This window comes from Haliaeetus albicilla, chromosome 27 (assembly GCF_947461875.1).
Source record: "Haliaeetus albicilla chromosome 27, bHalAlb1.1, whole genome shotgun sequence".
In the NCBI taxonomy this organism is placed as follows: domain Eukaryota; kingdom Metazoa; phylum Chordata; class Aves; order Accipitriformes; family Accipitridae; genus Haliaeetus; species Haliaeetus albicilla.
In genome coordinates this window covers 20,250,047-20,266,726 of record NC_091509.1, presented here as the reverse complement: position 1 = coordinate 20,266,726, position 16,680 = coordinate 20,250,047, and the positions used below count along the sequence as shown (strand labels likewise).

At 41.4% G+C, this 16,680-nt stretch overlaps 1 protein-coding gene across 2 annotated transcripts in view; it reads right to left on the bottom strand.

Moving 5' to 3' along the window:
* Positions 1–367: 367 nt before the first annotated feature.
* The window catches only part of FSTL4 (follistatin like 4), a 240,491-nt gene continuing 224,178 nt past the window's right edge, over positions 368–16,680 (bottom strand). For both annotated transcript variants that reach the window (XM_069772285.1, XM_069772286.1), the window contains 5 exons: positions 13,686–13,804; positions 10,651–10,800; positions 9,950–10,057; positions 6,756–6,865; positions 368–3,674 (listed from right to left, as the gene is read on the bottom strand). In XM_069772285.1, coding sequence (XP_069628386.1) covers positions 2,972–3,674; positions 6,756–6,865; positions 9,950–10,057; positions 10,651–10,800; positions 13,686–13,804 — 1,190 coding nt within the window. In that variant the 3' untranslated portion in view covers positions 368–2,971. The remainder of the gene's footprint in view (positions 3,675–6,755; positions 6,866–9,949; positions 10,058–10,650; positions 10,801–13,685; positions 13,805–16,680) is intronic.

Sequence of the window (16,680 nt, the reverse complement as noted above, 5' to 3'; positions counted from 1 at the left end):
AATACTGCTGTTTAACCTCAACGATGGATGGAAAATGCATCTGATATTGGGACTAGAGTCTTATTGTCAACCAGGGACTATTTTTCCTGTGATTCTAGTGTCAGAATACCCAACTCATATATAAGTGTTATAGAATAACTAAATGGCCACTAATTCAATTTAAATTCATTTCAATTAATCGCTGTGATTAATTAATTTATTAGCTAGGAATTAATTGTGAATTGGTGGAGAACATGAAGGGAGCGGGAAAAAAACTGCAAACAAGGAAACGTAGTCTCTTTTTGACCGAGTTGCAAGGGAAAAATGAGCTGAAACATTTTTTGAGTAGATACAAAATTTCAGTGTCATAAAAAAAATAAAATCAGAATAACAAATGTGCAGCACTTTAATGTCAGATTTGACTGTCATTGGAACTGTTCACAAGTAGTGTGGACAATCTAAGTTGTACTTCATTTGCTAAGTATGATATATAACCATTAGGATAATTTAGAAAACACATCACCAGAACTTGGGCTGAAGAGGGAAGAAAGGGAACATCTTTGGAAGGTCCAAGTGGGATTTTTCAAGTGAACGCTATTCCAATATTTTGCGACAAACAGGAAGAAGTGAGGTCTGTTACACATCTTTCACAGCCTATATATAAACCAGCCTCAAGAATATGTACCTGAACAGATATATACAGTTTTTTTAAATATTGTTAAAAAAGTAATATTTGCTTGATCTATGACACAATGAACGTCTCTACGGGGAAACTTACCATAGGCATAATAAAATATTCAAGAAGTCATAAAAGATAACACGAGAGCAGTGTTTGGCCTTGGTAAAACACATTTAGGATGACTGCAATGTATGGATACAGCTTCGTTCAAGAAAGGAGTTGTGCATATTTAAAGGTACTTACAGAGCTGGTCTTCTCCTTTCCTTGACATGGGTATGTTTCCTAACCAGATGAGTAGAAAATCATGGACACCATGCATTGCTAAAGGAAGGCTATGCCAATCTGTTTCCTATGTCTGTGTTGCAATGATGGGATAGTCGCTTCTAACCCCTATGGCTCATAAGTGAAAAGAGATGTAGGGTTCAGCCTATGGATGTTGAAGGGCAATTTCAAGGACTCCATGTTTAATGAATTCATAGGATTCAGCTCCCCTTCTTTGTCTGTCTGAACAGATTTTTATATATTCTCTATAGAACCGAAATGGTTTAAATTACTTCAGGTCTACAGCCACGCTAAAATGCTACTCTTTTGGTAAAGTTTAACATTTAAAGCAAAGACTACCAGTGTTAGTCTGCGTCCTTCTCATTTAAAATCCCTCCGCGTGCATCGTGAAATGGGCGACTTTAAGCATCTGTGTTGGAAAATAACTACTCCGCCACTACATATCACTGGATGCGTTCAGCAGCTGCTTTCGTACAAAGTCTGGGCAACAAGGTCATTCGCAAAACGAGCTGGGTCTTTTGAAAGGCCAACGGGTGGCTCCGATGCAACAGATGCTTACCTTCAGAGAGAGTTTTCACCCACCTCAAGACCACATTTTCAAAGCCCGTTCACAGTGGCAGTGGTGCCCACCTGGTTTGCACCGCTTTGCAAGCCATAGCTGCTCTTGCCCTGATTACTTCATGGTGATGGATATAGAAAGTTACAAAAACGCAACTAGAAAAGTTTTTATATCTTCCAAATGTGCAAATGGATCTGTATTTTTATGGGAACTCAACTGAAATTTCTCAATGCCAGCTGTTGCATTCTAGGGTAATTCAGCTGGTTTTACATGAATCTCTTTGCTCATAACTAAAAGATAATTGACTATAAACAAGTGTACTATAAATGGGAAGAAAAAAAATCACAGAGAAAAATTGTTTCCCGGGATGTCTGGAAAGAAATAGGCAAATTAAGGCTATGACTAGAAAATGAGTGAGTTTTCTATTAAAAATACCCTCTGTCATTGTAGCTATTATTTTATGAAGAACCAAGTGACTTCAGTGCTACTAAATACTTAATGAGAGAAACCAACAATTTCTAGAAGTGTTGCTGCCTCCTATGGGAATAACCGTAACTAATTCTCTGCCCCTGAAGAGCAGATTTTGCATATTGTGCCCAAGCTGACCGCACTCATGAGCTGCTGAAAGACTAATGCCCTCTTCTCAACAAAATATTTTACAAACCCTGACCCCCTGCTCAGTGTTTCCTGGCTTTTACCCACTCTAATGGCCTGGATATTTCATGCCAAATTTCTCAAATACAATCACACAAATATGCATTAGAAGAAGGGGGGGAACCTCATAACATTGCCTTCAGTAGTACCAAGAGCAAAATTAAGTGCAGAAGAAAGCGAGCTGACAGTTACTATTTCTGCTATGCCTCCTTCTGAAATCACATCTGTGAATCCTCCCAAAGCCATCCTGCAGAGAAAACTGATCAGTTTTCATTAAATCGCACTCCTAGGTTTCTGTGGGTTGAAAACTGCTCTCTGTTGCTTTGTTTCCCTCATCATCCAAAGTTGAATTTTAACTGCAGTCATTGCTTCTGTAGTCTCTCTGTGTTGGGGTGGGGTAGTCAGCACAGCTAACGGGCAAGGTATACAGGAAAGAAAAGTGATGGCTTGAACATAACATAAAAGCTCCTCAGTATGGAAACTCAAAATCTGTTTTGTTCTACAGAATCACTAGGTTTCGTGGCTTATACGGTATCTCAGTGGAGATATTATTCACTTCCCAGCATTTTCCTCATAACCAGAAATCATACCCCCAAATAAAAAATATCTCTTCAAAACCACTTCCTATTAGCAGAGCATACCTTATATTATAAAACTTGCAAGTAGACCAGTGTTGTACCATGAAGCCTATACAGGGGTTTTTTGTTTTTTCTTTTTTTTTTTCCCAGTGTAAAAATATACAATGCTACTGCTCCTTTGTTGCAGTGTAAAGGTCCAACCGGTACTTGCCTGCCGAAGGCTCTACTGCTATTGCCCTTTCATACCTCTCCAACCCAGACCACTGTGTTACCCCTCCTTATACCTGAAACCTCACAGCGTAACGTATTTTGCCTCCCATTTATAACAAACAATGAATCTTTAGCTGGTGTAATGAGATACTGTCCAAATAATCCACTGTCTTTCATAATTCTGTTGTAGTTGCTCCAGGGCCAGTCTTTGGATGTGATAGGGTCCTTTAAATTCTTCAGTACATTCATTTTCCCCGTTGACAGCTCTACAAAAAGCACATCTGTTTGCAAGTGTGAAGTAGCATATATATAGTACTGATTGCCTTCAGTGAAAGAGGGTTGAAATGTCAGATCAGATACGTGTATGTTTGTTTGTAAGTCATAAATCAACTTGATTTCCCCTCGGACAGTTAGAGCCTGGACTCTGATCCTGCCACTGTCTTCATCTGCACTGACCAAATAGCGTCCGTCCGGTGAGATATAAGGTGTGCCCGACACGTCGCTGTTGGGGCCGATGACGGCATCGGTAACACTGTCAATAACGAGCTGCGGCGACACAGCCACCAACCTATTCCTCCTACACTGGACAAAGAAGTAACCGCCCAGGTGGGTATAAGCCATGGTCTGCGGTACACAGCTATAGTTTTTGAAGTTGATAGTCTTGATGTGAGTCACAGTTTCCAGGTCAATTTTGTGAACTGCAGATTTCGATTTATTAAAGATGAAGCCAAACCTGAAACAGAAAACATGACACTGAAGTCATCTCTGGAGACACGGTGATATGCTTGAGAAAAGACGAAAGTCAGCAGAACTGGGAAACTCTATCCTGTTGGTTTCAGAAGTGTGTGCAATAATGCTATCTCTTTTCTGTAAGAAATCTCACTCGTTTTAGTGCTTCTAAAACATGCTAAAAGGAGGTACATATTTGGTTAAAGTTAGCAACCTGATGCTGGAAGCTTGAATATGTGCTTGGGTATTTGAATAACATCTTCAAGAGCTGAAGCCTTTTATGGGGAAGACTAATTTGCAATAGCAATGATATCAAGGCTCGGGTGTTTTGTAGGCTAGTGTTGACCAGTTTTGTATTTAATCTGTTCAATATATACTCAAGACTTCCTCAATCTCAAAATAGAAAACTGTTCAAAATAAAGCATATCCCTGCCAGGCTGGGGCCAGAGAGCAACTTCGAGCTGTACGTATAACCACTGAGTGAAGACCACGTCCAACCTCATCTCTTAAATTACAGCATCAGAGGGTAGCTGTGATGTGCGTTTGCTACCCGTGGTGCCTGGGGACCACTGCAGGACCTGGCAAGGCTGAGGTGTAGAGCAGACTGTGTTAAACACCGTCCCTCCAGCCCAGGGAAGGTGTAAAACATTTCTCGAGGAACATACCCAGCCAGGGTGCACTGAAGAAAAGGGGTCTTTGTTTTCTGTCTCAAGAGAGGGCAGACAACAGTGAGCAGAGAATAAATGTTCTGTAAAAGATACATGCTGCAGCACATCTGACCTTTGCTGAAGACAAGAAAAGGTCAAGAATAGCCAAGAAAGGTTTCTGCTTAATTTGAGAGGGAGCCCATAGAAACAGCCTGTTTGTGTTCCCCTGGATTCACAGGTCACTGCTACTGACTTAGGAAAACTAATTTTACATTGAGTATCTTTTCATCCATTCAATGCAGACAGAAGGAAATGAAGTGCGCGCTTAGTTTTGTATCTCTTCCCCAAAAGATGTAAAATTGCTTTGTGAAATGTGGAGGACAATGTGCTTACGTGCAGATAATATGTATTTTGCTTAAAACACTGGGTTTATTTCTTTATTCTTAATCCATCTGTCAATGAGACACTCGGCAATGATTTCACTTCTAAAGAACGAGCCAATGTAGTGTATGATCCCATGAAAATCACTGGGCTAAGCCCTTCATTTTCCCATTATACTCACATCCATTAGAGACTTCAGAAAATATCTGCAGTGGAGATTCGTAGTACACTGTGTGTGGGGAAATTGGATATGACACTTGTATTTCTCCTGGATGAATGCATTCTAAGTACACTTTAAAAAATGCTTTCCCTTACAGCATTTTTTTTCCCAAGACTTCCTTAATACTTGGCCAAATGCCTGAAGAAGTTAAAAAATGGTTCTTATCATAAACTTTAATTTAAAAAAGTGGGTCAGAATGTGTTTTATGTGCACACAGCTGCAGAAGAGGCACAGCACTTGCATGAAATCTGTGATCTGAAATCTCAAAGAAAACCTCGCACTTAGAGAGTTTTTAATAGACAACAATCTACCCTGGGAACTAATAAAAATGGATACATTCCTAGATATCTATCTGAAATACCAGGCAGCTGAAATACATATGCAGGAACATTTGCATACAAATATTTTTTGGCTCACAGAAGAGATTACTTAAATATTCACCTTCCTGGGAAATGCTGGTATTGCCAGTTATTGTTTCTGAGTGGAGAATTTAGAACATGATCTCAGCAAGTCTCATTAGACTGTGAGCAATTATTTTTCTGTGCCGAGGGTGAGAGACAACAGACAAAGATCTGGCCCTGAACAACTGAAATAGGAAATTAGGCACAGCATTCTCTGCTTTGCACATGGAAAACTATAGACAATTATCTACTTTTAATATTTGTTACAGAAGATCATCTGTATACAGCCAATTAATTACGCTGAAGCAAAAGGACAATAAAACAACAACAAAAAAGTGTAATTGTTCCATCTTCCTGTCCTCGACCCCAGACCATACCTTCTCATCTCAGGCTTTAACATTCAGCAGAGTCATCTACCTCCTGGCACTACTAGTAGTCATAATGGTATTTTGAAAGCAAACTGGAAAATTGAGGCAGGGAAAGAATGACAGCCATGAAGTATGTCTCATTATTTTGTGTTTCAGGAAGCAAAGTTATTTATTTTGGACCAGATTCAACACATAATCATTTAAGTGTGACCCCCCCCATCCTCGGTGTTCACTGCAGGGAACCTAAGATTAATGTAAGAAGTTACATTATGATTTTTTGAGTGTTTAACTTAGTTAAACTATATTGGGGACAGAAGATGGTTAAACAGTTGTTATGTTATAACATGGTAAGAAAAGTATAAACTGCTGTGCAGTTATCATCAATTTTGATAGTGTTAATGGGAGGCTTCCTGTGCCTGCTGGGAAGCAGCCAGTATTACTCCAAGTTATTAGTATGTTAGTTATACAATCTCATTAACCACTACATCACATTAACATTCAAAACTGATGGTTCAAAGAGGTGGGTTTTTTTTTTAACATGCGGCGCATACCATTTTTCTGCTCAAACCGTACACCTCACACAGAGATCCAATATTTGAACATGTTGGAAACACGTGGAAGTACCACGCTTTATGCTTCAGGCAGAATAAACTTTTACCACTTCAGGCAATAAATCTTTGACATAGGTTTCTGCTCAGATCCATAAAGCGGTTTTGAGGCAGGGAAGGCAACTTTCTGGCCATCAAATTCCCGGCACAAGCAAGCCAGGGCAGCGTGTCATACTTCGCTGCAAGGAGGCATGCCTCACCACGCTGAGGTTTGAATACCCATGAATGGGCTAAGGGAAGTCCAGGTTTGTTTCTTGCTCTTTCATTGATTCGCTGAATAACTATTGGTAATTTGCTCAACCATTTCTCCATTTCACACGTGAAAATGGGGATAAGGGTAGTTAGCTTGATCATGAATGCATTCATTCACAGTTGTGAAGTGCTGTAAGATTATTAGAAGGATGCCCACTAGAAGAGAGCAGCGTGGTCACTGTTGCTAGTCATGAAGATCACTTCTTACCTAACGTGATTAATAATAAGATTTGTAGGTGGTATAAAAAAATCATCCACTCCTTCAAATGGCGTGCGGATAACATGCTGATCCTCCCCTGCGCTTGCTTCTGGTATTACCTACAATAAATACACATGAGGTTGAGTACAGGAAAAGCAGCAAGCGAGGCAGAAAGGTAAATACAGATTACATAGTCATACAGGGTACCGAGTGGCTTTTCCCAGGGATGTAGTAGACTCGAATTGATTAATGACTTCCAAATATTGTTTGGTATAGCTGTCTTGAAAAAGGTGTGCTAATAAATAGTATTTGAGGCTTGACATTTGTAAGGTAAGTACACAACTTGACTTTCATCTGATGTTTATATCTTGAGACAGAGCAGTCATGCAGGAGCCGAGGCAGTATGACAACACTAAGACCATAATAATTTATTCCTCACTGTCTAAAATAAACATTTATTTCATGGTCATATTTATTAATCTCACTTAAACGCCCAGCGATAATTTACCAGCTTGAAGGATCAAACACTAACTCACAGAAGTTAATTATCGCTTTGAAGGAGAAGAACTGTTCATCCATCTACCGCACCGTATAAAATTCAGGGAGGAGCAGAGAGAGGCCCACTGGCTGTCCCCGCTCCGTGCTGTCCTCCAGCACGGCGCTCACCTCCACGGCCATGGGAACTCAGCTCCTCCACCGCTCCGGAAAATGAGAAGTTTTCAATAATTAAAACGTTAAATACTCAAATTGTTTGCTCAGTTCAAGATGACTTTAGTCCATTCATTAGGAACTTCTGCTGCTCTAATGTGCAACAGTAGTTGCTTTGAGTTTATAGCTACATAATTCATTAAGGAAATGCTAAAACCCTATGCGATTTAGTTCAGACAGCTGTTCTGGTCGTGCCATTTAGATTTCTTCCAATTAGATTGCTCAGGAAAGATGCCCGCTCTTGCACAGTACTTTCACAAGGCCAGACATTTGCTTCCCACAAGCCTGTAATGGCTAAACAACAGCACCCCATTAGTCGGCTGCACGGGCTGTTTGATAAATCCCTGACTTCCGAAGAATGAGTGGAAATTTAGATGAACCTCTGCAGCAGCATCTTTGTTAAAAAAGATATTTTATTGCCTGTCTGCAACTAACCACCGCAGGTTTTAAGAACGAACTTGGCCAAATTAGTCGCTGCCCACCTTTTGGGAAGGAAGGTCGGAAAAAAGAAAAGATGTGCTGATGCTGATGCTAATCTCATTCTCTATATGTGTAAGTGCACTTCATAAAGATAACAGAAAGGACTATCTGAGAGCTGGAGCCTTATAACAGGTTTCCAACTGTGCAGATGGTGTGTTCTTGTTAATAATCACATGCTTGTCCCATCTCTCCTTTAATTACAGAAACCTCTCACAGCTGGATGGAAGAAATTTAGTCAGAAAGGGTAAAGAGAGTCCATTTTGTCTCCTTATACCCTGTACGGAAAACTGCTCATCCCCAGGTGAGACAAGCTGGTGGCATTGCCTCAGAAACCTTCATTTATTTGTCCCCATTCTGTTTCTGGCATCTTTTCCTGAAAATGTCCATGTTGAGTTGCTGGTCCGTTCTTTATTATTGGAACTCTGCGAGCTGTAGCCGTTATCTTGGATGGAGCATGTGGCTGGTGGGGATGGCTCGTCCCACCTTCATGGGGCAGCATCTCCAGTGAGGCCTTGGGCAGCCCCACAACTATCATAGCCTCCAGATTTGTAGGTTTTTAGGTCAGAAAGCACAGCCACCCTTCTTCTCTGCCTGCTGGGGCATGCTTTTATGCAGAAATAGAAGCAAACGTTTCTGGTAGAAGGAGCATTCACGACACCTATGTTTCCAGAAAGGTTGGGCAGCAAGCGCCAGAAAATAACTACTAGAGAAGGGTATGTCTAGATGGATCAAATCAGCTCTGGTGTCAACTCTGTCATATGACATGCAGCAGCAGCAAAATGCCCAATGAGAAGCCTACACTTACTGTTTCTGTACTGTCAACAGAAGAGTGAATCCTCCAGGGCAATCCAGAAATGGAAGCTAATTTAGTTGTTCAAACCTATGTGCATTACTGTGCACCAGAGAGCCCAATATCACTGTGGGTCTGATGGTGCTGAGCGTGGAGCAGCCCCAGGGACCTCACTGGTACCCCTCCAGTGGAGTCACTGACACCCAATAACAGAATTTGTCCCTGATGCTTTACTTTTGCTGTTTATGCTTTTTTTTTCATGCCCTGGAGAGCTCTTTTCTGCATTTTACTATGAAAGGAACAATTCTACCACATTATGCTCCATCATCATCCAAAAGGAGGCTGAAGCCTTGTGAAAGACAAGGGACAAAATGAGTTTAAGGAAAATAAGTAGCTATTTGGTGCACTGGCAGAAAACCTGCACTTCTATGTGGAAGACAGGAAGAGGTAAAAGCCTTTACCAAACTGGAGGACAGGGTGGTTTTGCTCAATGCATAACAAGGGTGCTAGGCTAGTAAACCTGAAGGAGTTATGAATCTTGAGGCACAGTACAATTCATTCACGTTTTAATGTTTCTTTTCTGTGCAATGCCCCCAAATTTTTTGGCAGACAGAAAAATTCACAGGTCATCATAACGTCTGAGAAGGGTGCGCTGCAGCTCTGCAGTGAGCACACACTTAGTCCCTTCCTTAGGCTTATCTTTGAATGTGTTGCTTGGCCTGACTTGTGCCTCCGATGAAACACTACCAATAACCTGAAGAGTAACAGATTTCTATACAGAAAGTACGTTCTTTGTGGCTTCTTGGTACCCACTGCTTTTAGACCTCAATCAAGTTAAAAAGAAGCTGCGCTCACGCAGGCTGTACAAATGACTTGCAGCATCGTGAGCTCGTACTGCTCGCCGTCAGCTGCCAGCCCTTGCTGTATGACTTTATGGCACTTGGCTCTGTCATCAGCCTTAAAACAAAACAGACCTTGGCAACAAAACAGTCCTGCTGCCAGCCTATGGCACAGTCATCGCTCAAAAACAAATTAAACAGCAGGAAAAATACGTGAGGATGGACGGAGGAGGGATGAATAAAACACACTAGATATGCAAATGAAAGAGCGGCTTTATATCCAGACCATTAAATGCTGTTAATTACCTGCAACCAACCAGTCACCAGCTTGCTACCGATGATGCCAAGACAAGGAAGGGCAAAGGCTCAGGCACACAAGGACTCACCTGCAGCGTTGGTGAGGACTTCCTCATGTCACCCCAGCTAAGCACCCACACTTGGTCGTGGGACTTGTCATAATGTAATTTGGTTGGTAACGGGTCAACGTCCAAGGACTTAAAAAAAAGGAGACAGGTATTTACATAATGACCCAAACGCACATGATGAATATCGTATTAGTTTACTGCAGACGTTCCCACGTACCGCTGTTATACCCATTTGTGCAGCTTTGCACAATTACCTTCGAATCAATCAGGGGATCAGCGGCAGCACCAGCAGTAGAAAAATCTGGCTGCTCGATGCCGTTTTCCGGCTAGACATCACTCCATCTTATGCTGTTACTTATAGCCAGTAGATCAGGGGCCAATTTCTGCTTGAGTTATACCCACACCAGTTCATTCTTCCCAACCTGCTTATAACCGAGGTCAGGCAGTGGCTCGGTAAGCATAAGCCAGAAATTTGTTCTAGCATTATTTTACCACGCTAGCTGCAAGCCTGGCTGCAGATGCAGCCCCAAGATGATGACAAACAGCCTGTAAAGGAGTTTTTTTCCTGCAGTGAGGTTACAAACTGTGTGACCCCATGGGTGAAAGCAACACAGGCCCAACTTTTTAGTGATGTCAGCAGATCCACTGGGTGAAGATCTACTTTTTTTGTCCCACATCAAGTCTTTTGCCATCAGTGAATAAAGAGTTCCCCTTGTAAGTACCTGTATGGCTTTCTGAGTCTGGATATCAATTATCATTACTCTATTCTGCTTAGGCTGTGTCACATAAATGTACTTGTCTCTGACATTGACCGCTGAAGCCCAGGCGCAGGACTGAGTGCCTTCACCTTCCACTCTAGGACAGATCTCTTCCTGAGGGGTGAAAAAAAAAAAAAGAGGAGAAAAGGTTTAATTTCTACAAGTTCAGGGACTGGAGCAGCAAGAAGCTTAGCCTTGAAAAACATAGAAAAAAAATTCCCTGGGGATTCCATTAGGATGGTATTTTCCCCCTTTCTTTCCTGGAAAACATGAAATAATTATTTTATCAGGTACCACACTGCAGCCTAGTTCTACCCAGTGACATTAAACAGCTGGGCCTCCTGCAAACTCACATTGAATTTAAATAACCACTCAGCCTATGGATCTATCTTTTGAAGTACGCTGTGGTTCATCAAGACTTGCAGTGCTGTCAGCATTTATTAGCAATAGAAATATCACTCTGTGCTTTGAAAAAACAGTGATTTACATTAATTGAATCACAGCTTTATATTTTTCATAAAGTCTTCATTTTCAGTTCAGGAGAGCGTGCTCTAAGATGCTTGTGCTCAGGGAAACAGTAGCAAAACAAGTAGGGTCCTACAGTCTATTGCTCCAACACAGAGACTTCCCATGTTCAAAGGGAACCAAATCCTGCTGCTTTGGACCAAATCCTGTTCACAGCTGCCTGATGCCATATTTTGCCTCTGATCTTCCACTCACTGAGTCCTGTGCAAAACTGGTATTAGCTTTAGCAGGAGCTCACTGGTACCCTAAGTTTGAAGAGTCATGTGTGATCTCACCAACAAGCCCCTGCACGTTGGCTGCTCTTCATCACTCTTCCTTCTGTCGAGTTGCTTTATTTGAAAAAGCATTTATGTGGAACCAGGCTGTGGTGTGGAAACGAGGGCGAAACTAAATGAACACATATATATTTCAGTGAACGCAACTGTTGGTTTTAAATCTTGTCAATACAACAGCTGGGTCACTTTAAATAATGGCACAACCTCCCTAAGGGGAAAGCGATTACAGCAGCAGAGCTTGTTCAGGGGAAGAGGAGGTACAAGAAAAAACAATGCCAGCGCCGTGTCTGTATCAGAGCAATGATTATGGATAAAAAGATTTCACCTTTAAGTAGCACAGCTCTGTTGGCTAGGTAGCTTGGTGGAGACCATGTGTAAGGGTTGAAGATACAAAACTCAACAACTTGGCTGCGTTTTCCTTTCGGGCCCTCCAGCCAGGCTGGAGATCTATGCTACTGCAAACTAAAAGATGCTACAAAAGCCCAGCCTTAGGCTTCCAGCAGCCATTCACGCAGCCAAGCACCTGACAGCCTCCAAACTGCCCTCCTCATCCTTGGCTCTGTGCTGGGGCTTGGGCTTTCACAACACAGCATCCAGCCAAACCAACAGGAGCAGGGAAAGGTCACCGGCCTTTCTGCTACAGAGCTCAGCTGCAGCTGCTCTATCTGCTTTTGCGCCCTCTAATAGCAAACGAAGAAACCTTTCTTGTAGAAACCCTCCTGAAGTTGCAGGCTGGTGTCACTGTCTATGTGGCGAACACTCAAGATACTAAAAGGGAAAAGGGAGGAAAAAAAAAGTCAGTCCTCCCTATACCAAGGGCAAAAGGCCCTATGATATCTGTAGGAAACCCTTAGAGGTCTCTCTGAAAGGCAGCCAAGTAATGACGTTAAAAATCCCTTTTATGCCCACCACTGTGCTGACATTATTTCCTTAAGTGCCCTCTCTCCTTTGTTCTTTTCAAGCTGTTTCTCCAGAACCTCCTCTTCAATATTTACAGCTCTTTGGAAAAGAAACACAAGATTTCTGCCTTTGAGTAGCAACAGCTCAAGTGTGGCTTAATAATATTAAGCCCATGCTAAGGACCAGTCTTGGGGTGAGCATCAGTCTGGACTTCTACTGAGGTATATTAAAAGCCAGTGGGAAAAACCCCAACATCAACCACAAACCTATTGAGATTTAAAAAAATACTGAATACAGACTCACAAGAAGATCGTGACCCATGGCAGCAGAGCCTGACCCAGCCTGCAGGGCTCATAATAGTGATTCTCCCCTTTTATTCCTCCCAAAATTGAAAGCAAGGCTGAGTCCTTTTCTTCAGAAGAGAGCCACATTCTGAGCTTCCCCTTTTCAAAAAACCCACCTAAATAAAGGAGTGACTAAAAAAGCATTTCTGGATGTATTTCAGCACCTGTGTTTTATAAGAATTGGTAATTTCATGAGCACATACATGGTATATGTTACAGCACAGGAGTACGTAACACAGGTCACTGAAACATTGGCCTCACAGGGCCTCCAGGCACGTGTTATCCCACTTGCCTTGTTGAGCTGCACTACGTACGAGCCAGTGCTTGACATCCACTGACACTTGACCAAATTTTCCTTCTGATTTCCTAAAGCAAGGGTTAGGTAAACTCAGTGTTGGCAGAAAATGCCGGACAGTAAACAAGGATGGTGCGGGTCTCTGGTTCAGCAGCAGAAGATGCAGAGGATCAGCACGGCACGGCCATCTTCCGTGCGTTATTACTTGCATCCCTGCTGTGGTTTAACCTGGGAAACCATTTCTGAAGAGCAGAAAGTAGCCCACTCCTTTGCCTACCGAGCCATCAGTAAAAGGGGCCAGTCAGCACCAGTGAGTGATGTGTGCATCCCTCTGCTATTGACTTCGGTACTTTCCCTACCGCCCAGTTACAACTTTTGGGCATAGATATGTAAATAGGTCAAACAGGACAAGTGAAAGTCTTTGCCTACATTTTGATATGAAAACTAGTCAAATTCTCTGCAGGGTGTCAGTAATCCTCCATGTCAGTCTTATATTTTAATTTTCAAGAGGAGAAGATGATATACCTCAGGGATACCACATGAAGCCCACCAAGCCCCAACATCACTGTGTCAAACGGGTCCTTGAGAAATAACAACCTTTGAAGAGATTAAGAGAAAGTTTCCCAGCTTTTGGCTGTAGCTCCAGGGTTTAGGACTTACATAACTCGTGAAAATCCTCTCTTCGGGCCTGATGTGTCTCCGGATTTCACATTCATTTGGCTGAAGGACTGTGATCCCATCATCAGAAAAGACATAGAACATATTCCCAACACTCAGGCCTTGAAGGGGGATAAAGCAAAAGGAGTAGGATTTTTTTTTGGCATGTATCCATAGCTGTTTTAAAGAACTCTCCCTCCTCCCCCAACAAACAAAATCTGCCTTACATAAAAGTTGGTCATTTGGATGCAGTCGGTGCATTCACAAAATCAAATTTCATGTCACAACAAGGGCTTCAAGGAGTGAAGAGGTACAGACACATTCAAAAATGCATTGCCTTGGTGGCAGCGGTTGTACGCAAGTAACTATGTTCAGGTCTTGCGCATATGTACTGAAGTGGGATTTGATTACAAGAAGCACCCTGTATTGCATTGTTCTCTCCCTCAGATTACGACTTTGGTTTTTTCTATGATTTCATTAAAAATAGCTTGCTAATGATTTGAAAACTGAGAGAGAAGCTTTAGTTAAAATTAATCTGAATTTGGTCCTGTTACAGGTAACTTGACTTCTTGGAACTGTGATGCAAAATGGAAGTGCTTAATATTGGTTCCATGAATGAAAATAAATATATTTCTCTATTTTCTTAAACTATCTGGATGAACTAACTACAGCCACCAAAACAAATACATTTTTGAAATCTTGCAAACTGTAATTCACAAATGTGGAGTAGTTCAGCATTGCAATAGCACTCATTTTTCCAACTGGGGCATTCCAGGAGATTTGGAAAACTGTCTGTCTGTCATTGCTTTGCTGTTAGGAGATCATATTTTATCATTTCTGTCATGCAGAAATGCCTTAAACCACCAATAATTTAGTTGTTCTTCAGCTACATGCAATTGCAGTAACGAGCATCTTTAAGAAATGGTCAGGATCTTTTCAAACACTCTAGTTAGAAAGACCCGAGCATCATTTCATCTTTTTCATACCACCACCAGTAAGTGTTTGCAATGACCACTGTCACCCCCAGCAAAGTTGATAGCGTACTTATCTGCCAACAATATGGTGATAATTTGTAATTTCTAATTAATTACATTTTACCCATGGAGAAATAAGGTCCTGGTTCTACAGATCTGAACAACATTCAGCATTGCAATTCCCTTGGCTGGTCCTGTGGTGGCACCTCTAAACACTGCTCACATCTACAGAGTGTCTCATCTCTTAAGTGTTTGCAGGATTGAGGTCTAAATCATCATAGGAAAACAGTAGAAACCTGTATAATTTGGACAACTGCCTTTTTGGAACGTTTTGTAAAAGAGATGGTATTTAGTAAGGCTAGAAGGGGGTTTTTGGTGCTAAACTCCCCTCTTTTTATTGCCAAATAAGTGGCTTCAGAGTACAACATCTCAGCACGTGGTGTTTGCTGTACTGACCCTGTTCCAGTTGAGTCTCTCTAAACCATACCACAGAAATACCCCAGTTAGGGCATCAGGCGGGTACCGGAGCCGTGATCCTTAAATGTGATGCCACAGTGAGGGATCATGCATGTACAAAAAAGCTACCGAACTTCCATCAAGAACTAATTTATCTTTATGGGCTAAAGGCTAATTTTTTCCGAGTATATTGTTGAAACATTTCATTCGGGCACTTTGGACCAAAATCTGCGCTCACAGCATGCACACAACTCCCACCTGCTTCAGTGGGATTTGAGTGAATACATCAGAAGGCAGAATTTGACCCTGGCTGCAATGAGTGCACATATTTTCATGAATAAAGGATTTTAATCCTAAGAAGTGGAAACAGGCAGGCAACAAATTATGACCATTGTGAAGATGCTTATTATTATTTTCATGCACGACAGTAGCGTGATTTTGTCTGATGATCCTATTACAATGAGTGTGTATTTCAGAACTAAGGTGTTAATTAGTCACAAAAATACTTTGATAATAATTTTACCCCAGTAGGTTTAGAGTTAGTGACTTGGCAAGTCCCACAGCTTATTTTACAGTAAAATGAGTGCAAGTTTTTCTGCTGACTAGTTAAAATATGACACAAATTACTAATAGCATTCAGGTACTCTCTTTTTAAAGAAGTTTACCAATTTAAATTAAAATACCTGTTCAGAGAGTAATCTCCACACTGATTTTTAGGCAAAGCAGGGTTTTTACTAGACAGACCAGGTGTTTTGTTGTGACTTACAAAGTATTTGCCAAGTCTTGATTGGGGTACATCTCTAAACAATCTCACGGACATGGGTGAAACAGACTCCTCTCTTGACTATGCTGCTGCAACTCCTTGTTCTGGGGAATTATTTCAGTACAGAGGTGGGCAATGGTGAATTTTGCTCGGTTGCGTTATTTATACTAGTGAGGCAGGTACTAGATTGGGAACTGGGGGACTAATGAGGAGGGTTTTTCTTTTTTCCCCTGTTTAATTGAATGCATTTCAGGCTGGATGACACAACTAGTTCAAAAACTAAAGGCTTTATAAAAGGCAACATACCTCATCTGTATAACAAAACCCCTAATATAAAAAAAACACCATCAAGAATGGGGAGGGTCTCCTAAACATAACGGTTCTTATTTGAACCATTCCAGATGAAGTTGACTCTAACATCTTTATTTTTTAAAAACTTCAGGAGGACGCCTGATGACAACAAGAGTTTTCTTTGTTTGAGGAATACAGTCTCCATCTGAGTGTACATTTTTATTTCCCTCCTTTGAGATCAAAGGGCAGATTTGTCACTGTGGAATACTCTCCTCTGATCTGATACTTGAATGATTTTCCTCGATTTAATCTAAATGCTTGGAAGTATTTTAGAACTTAAATTTGGTAATAAAAAGGCTTTCAGCTCTTTCAGTGCATTACATTCATATAACTGATGATTGCCTGCTGTCACGATATGCTCCCTTTATCCAGCTATAAAGTAAGCAACACTCACTGCAGAAATGAACACTGGCATGAAAACAAATCTCTACCTCACATTTGGGCTACTCGCAGT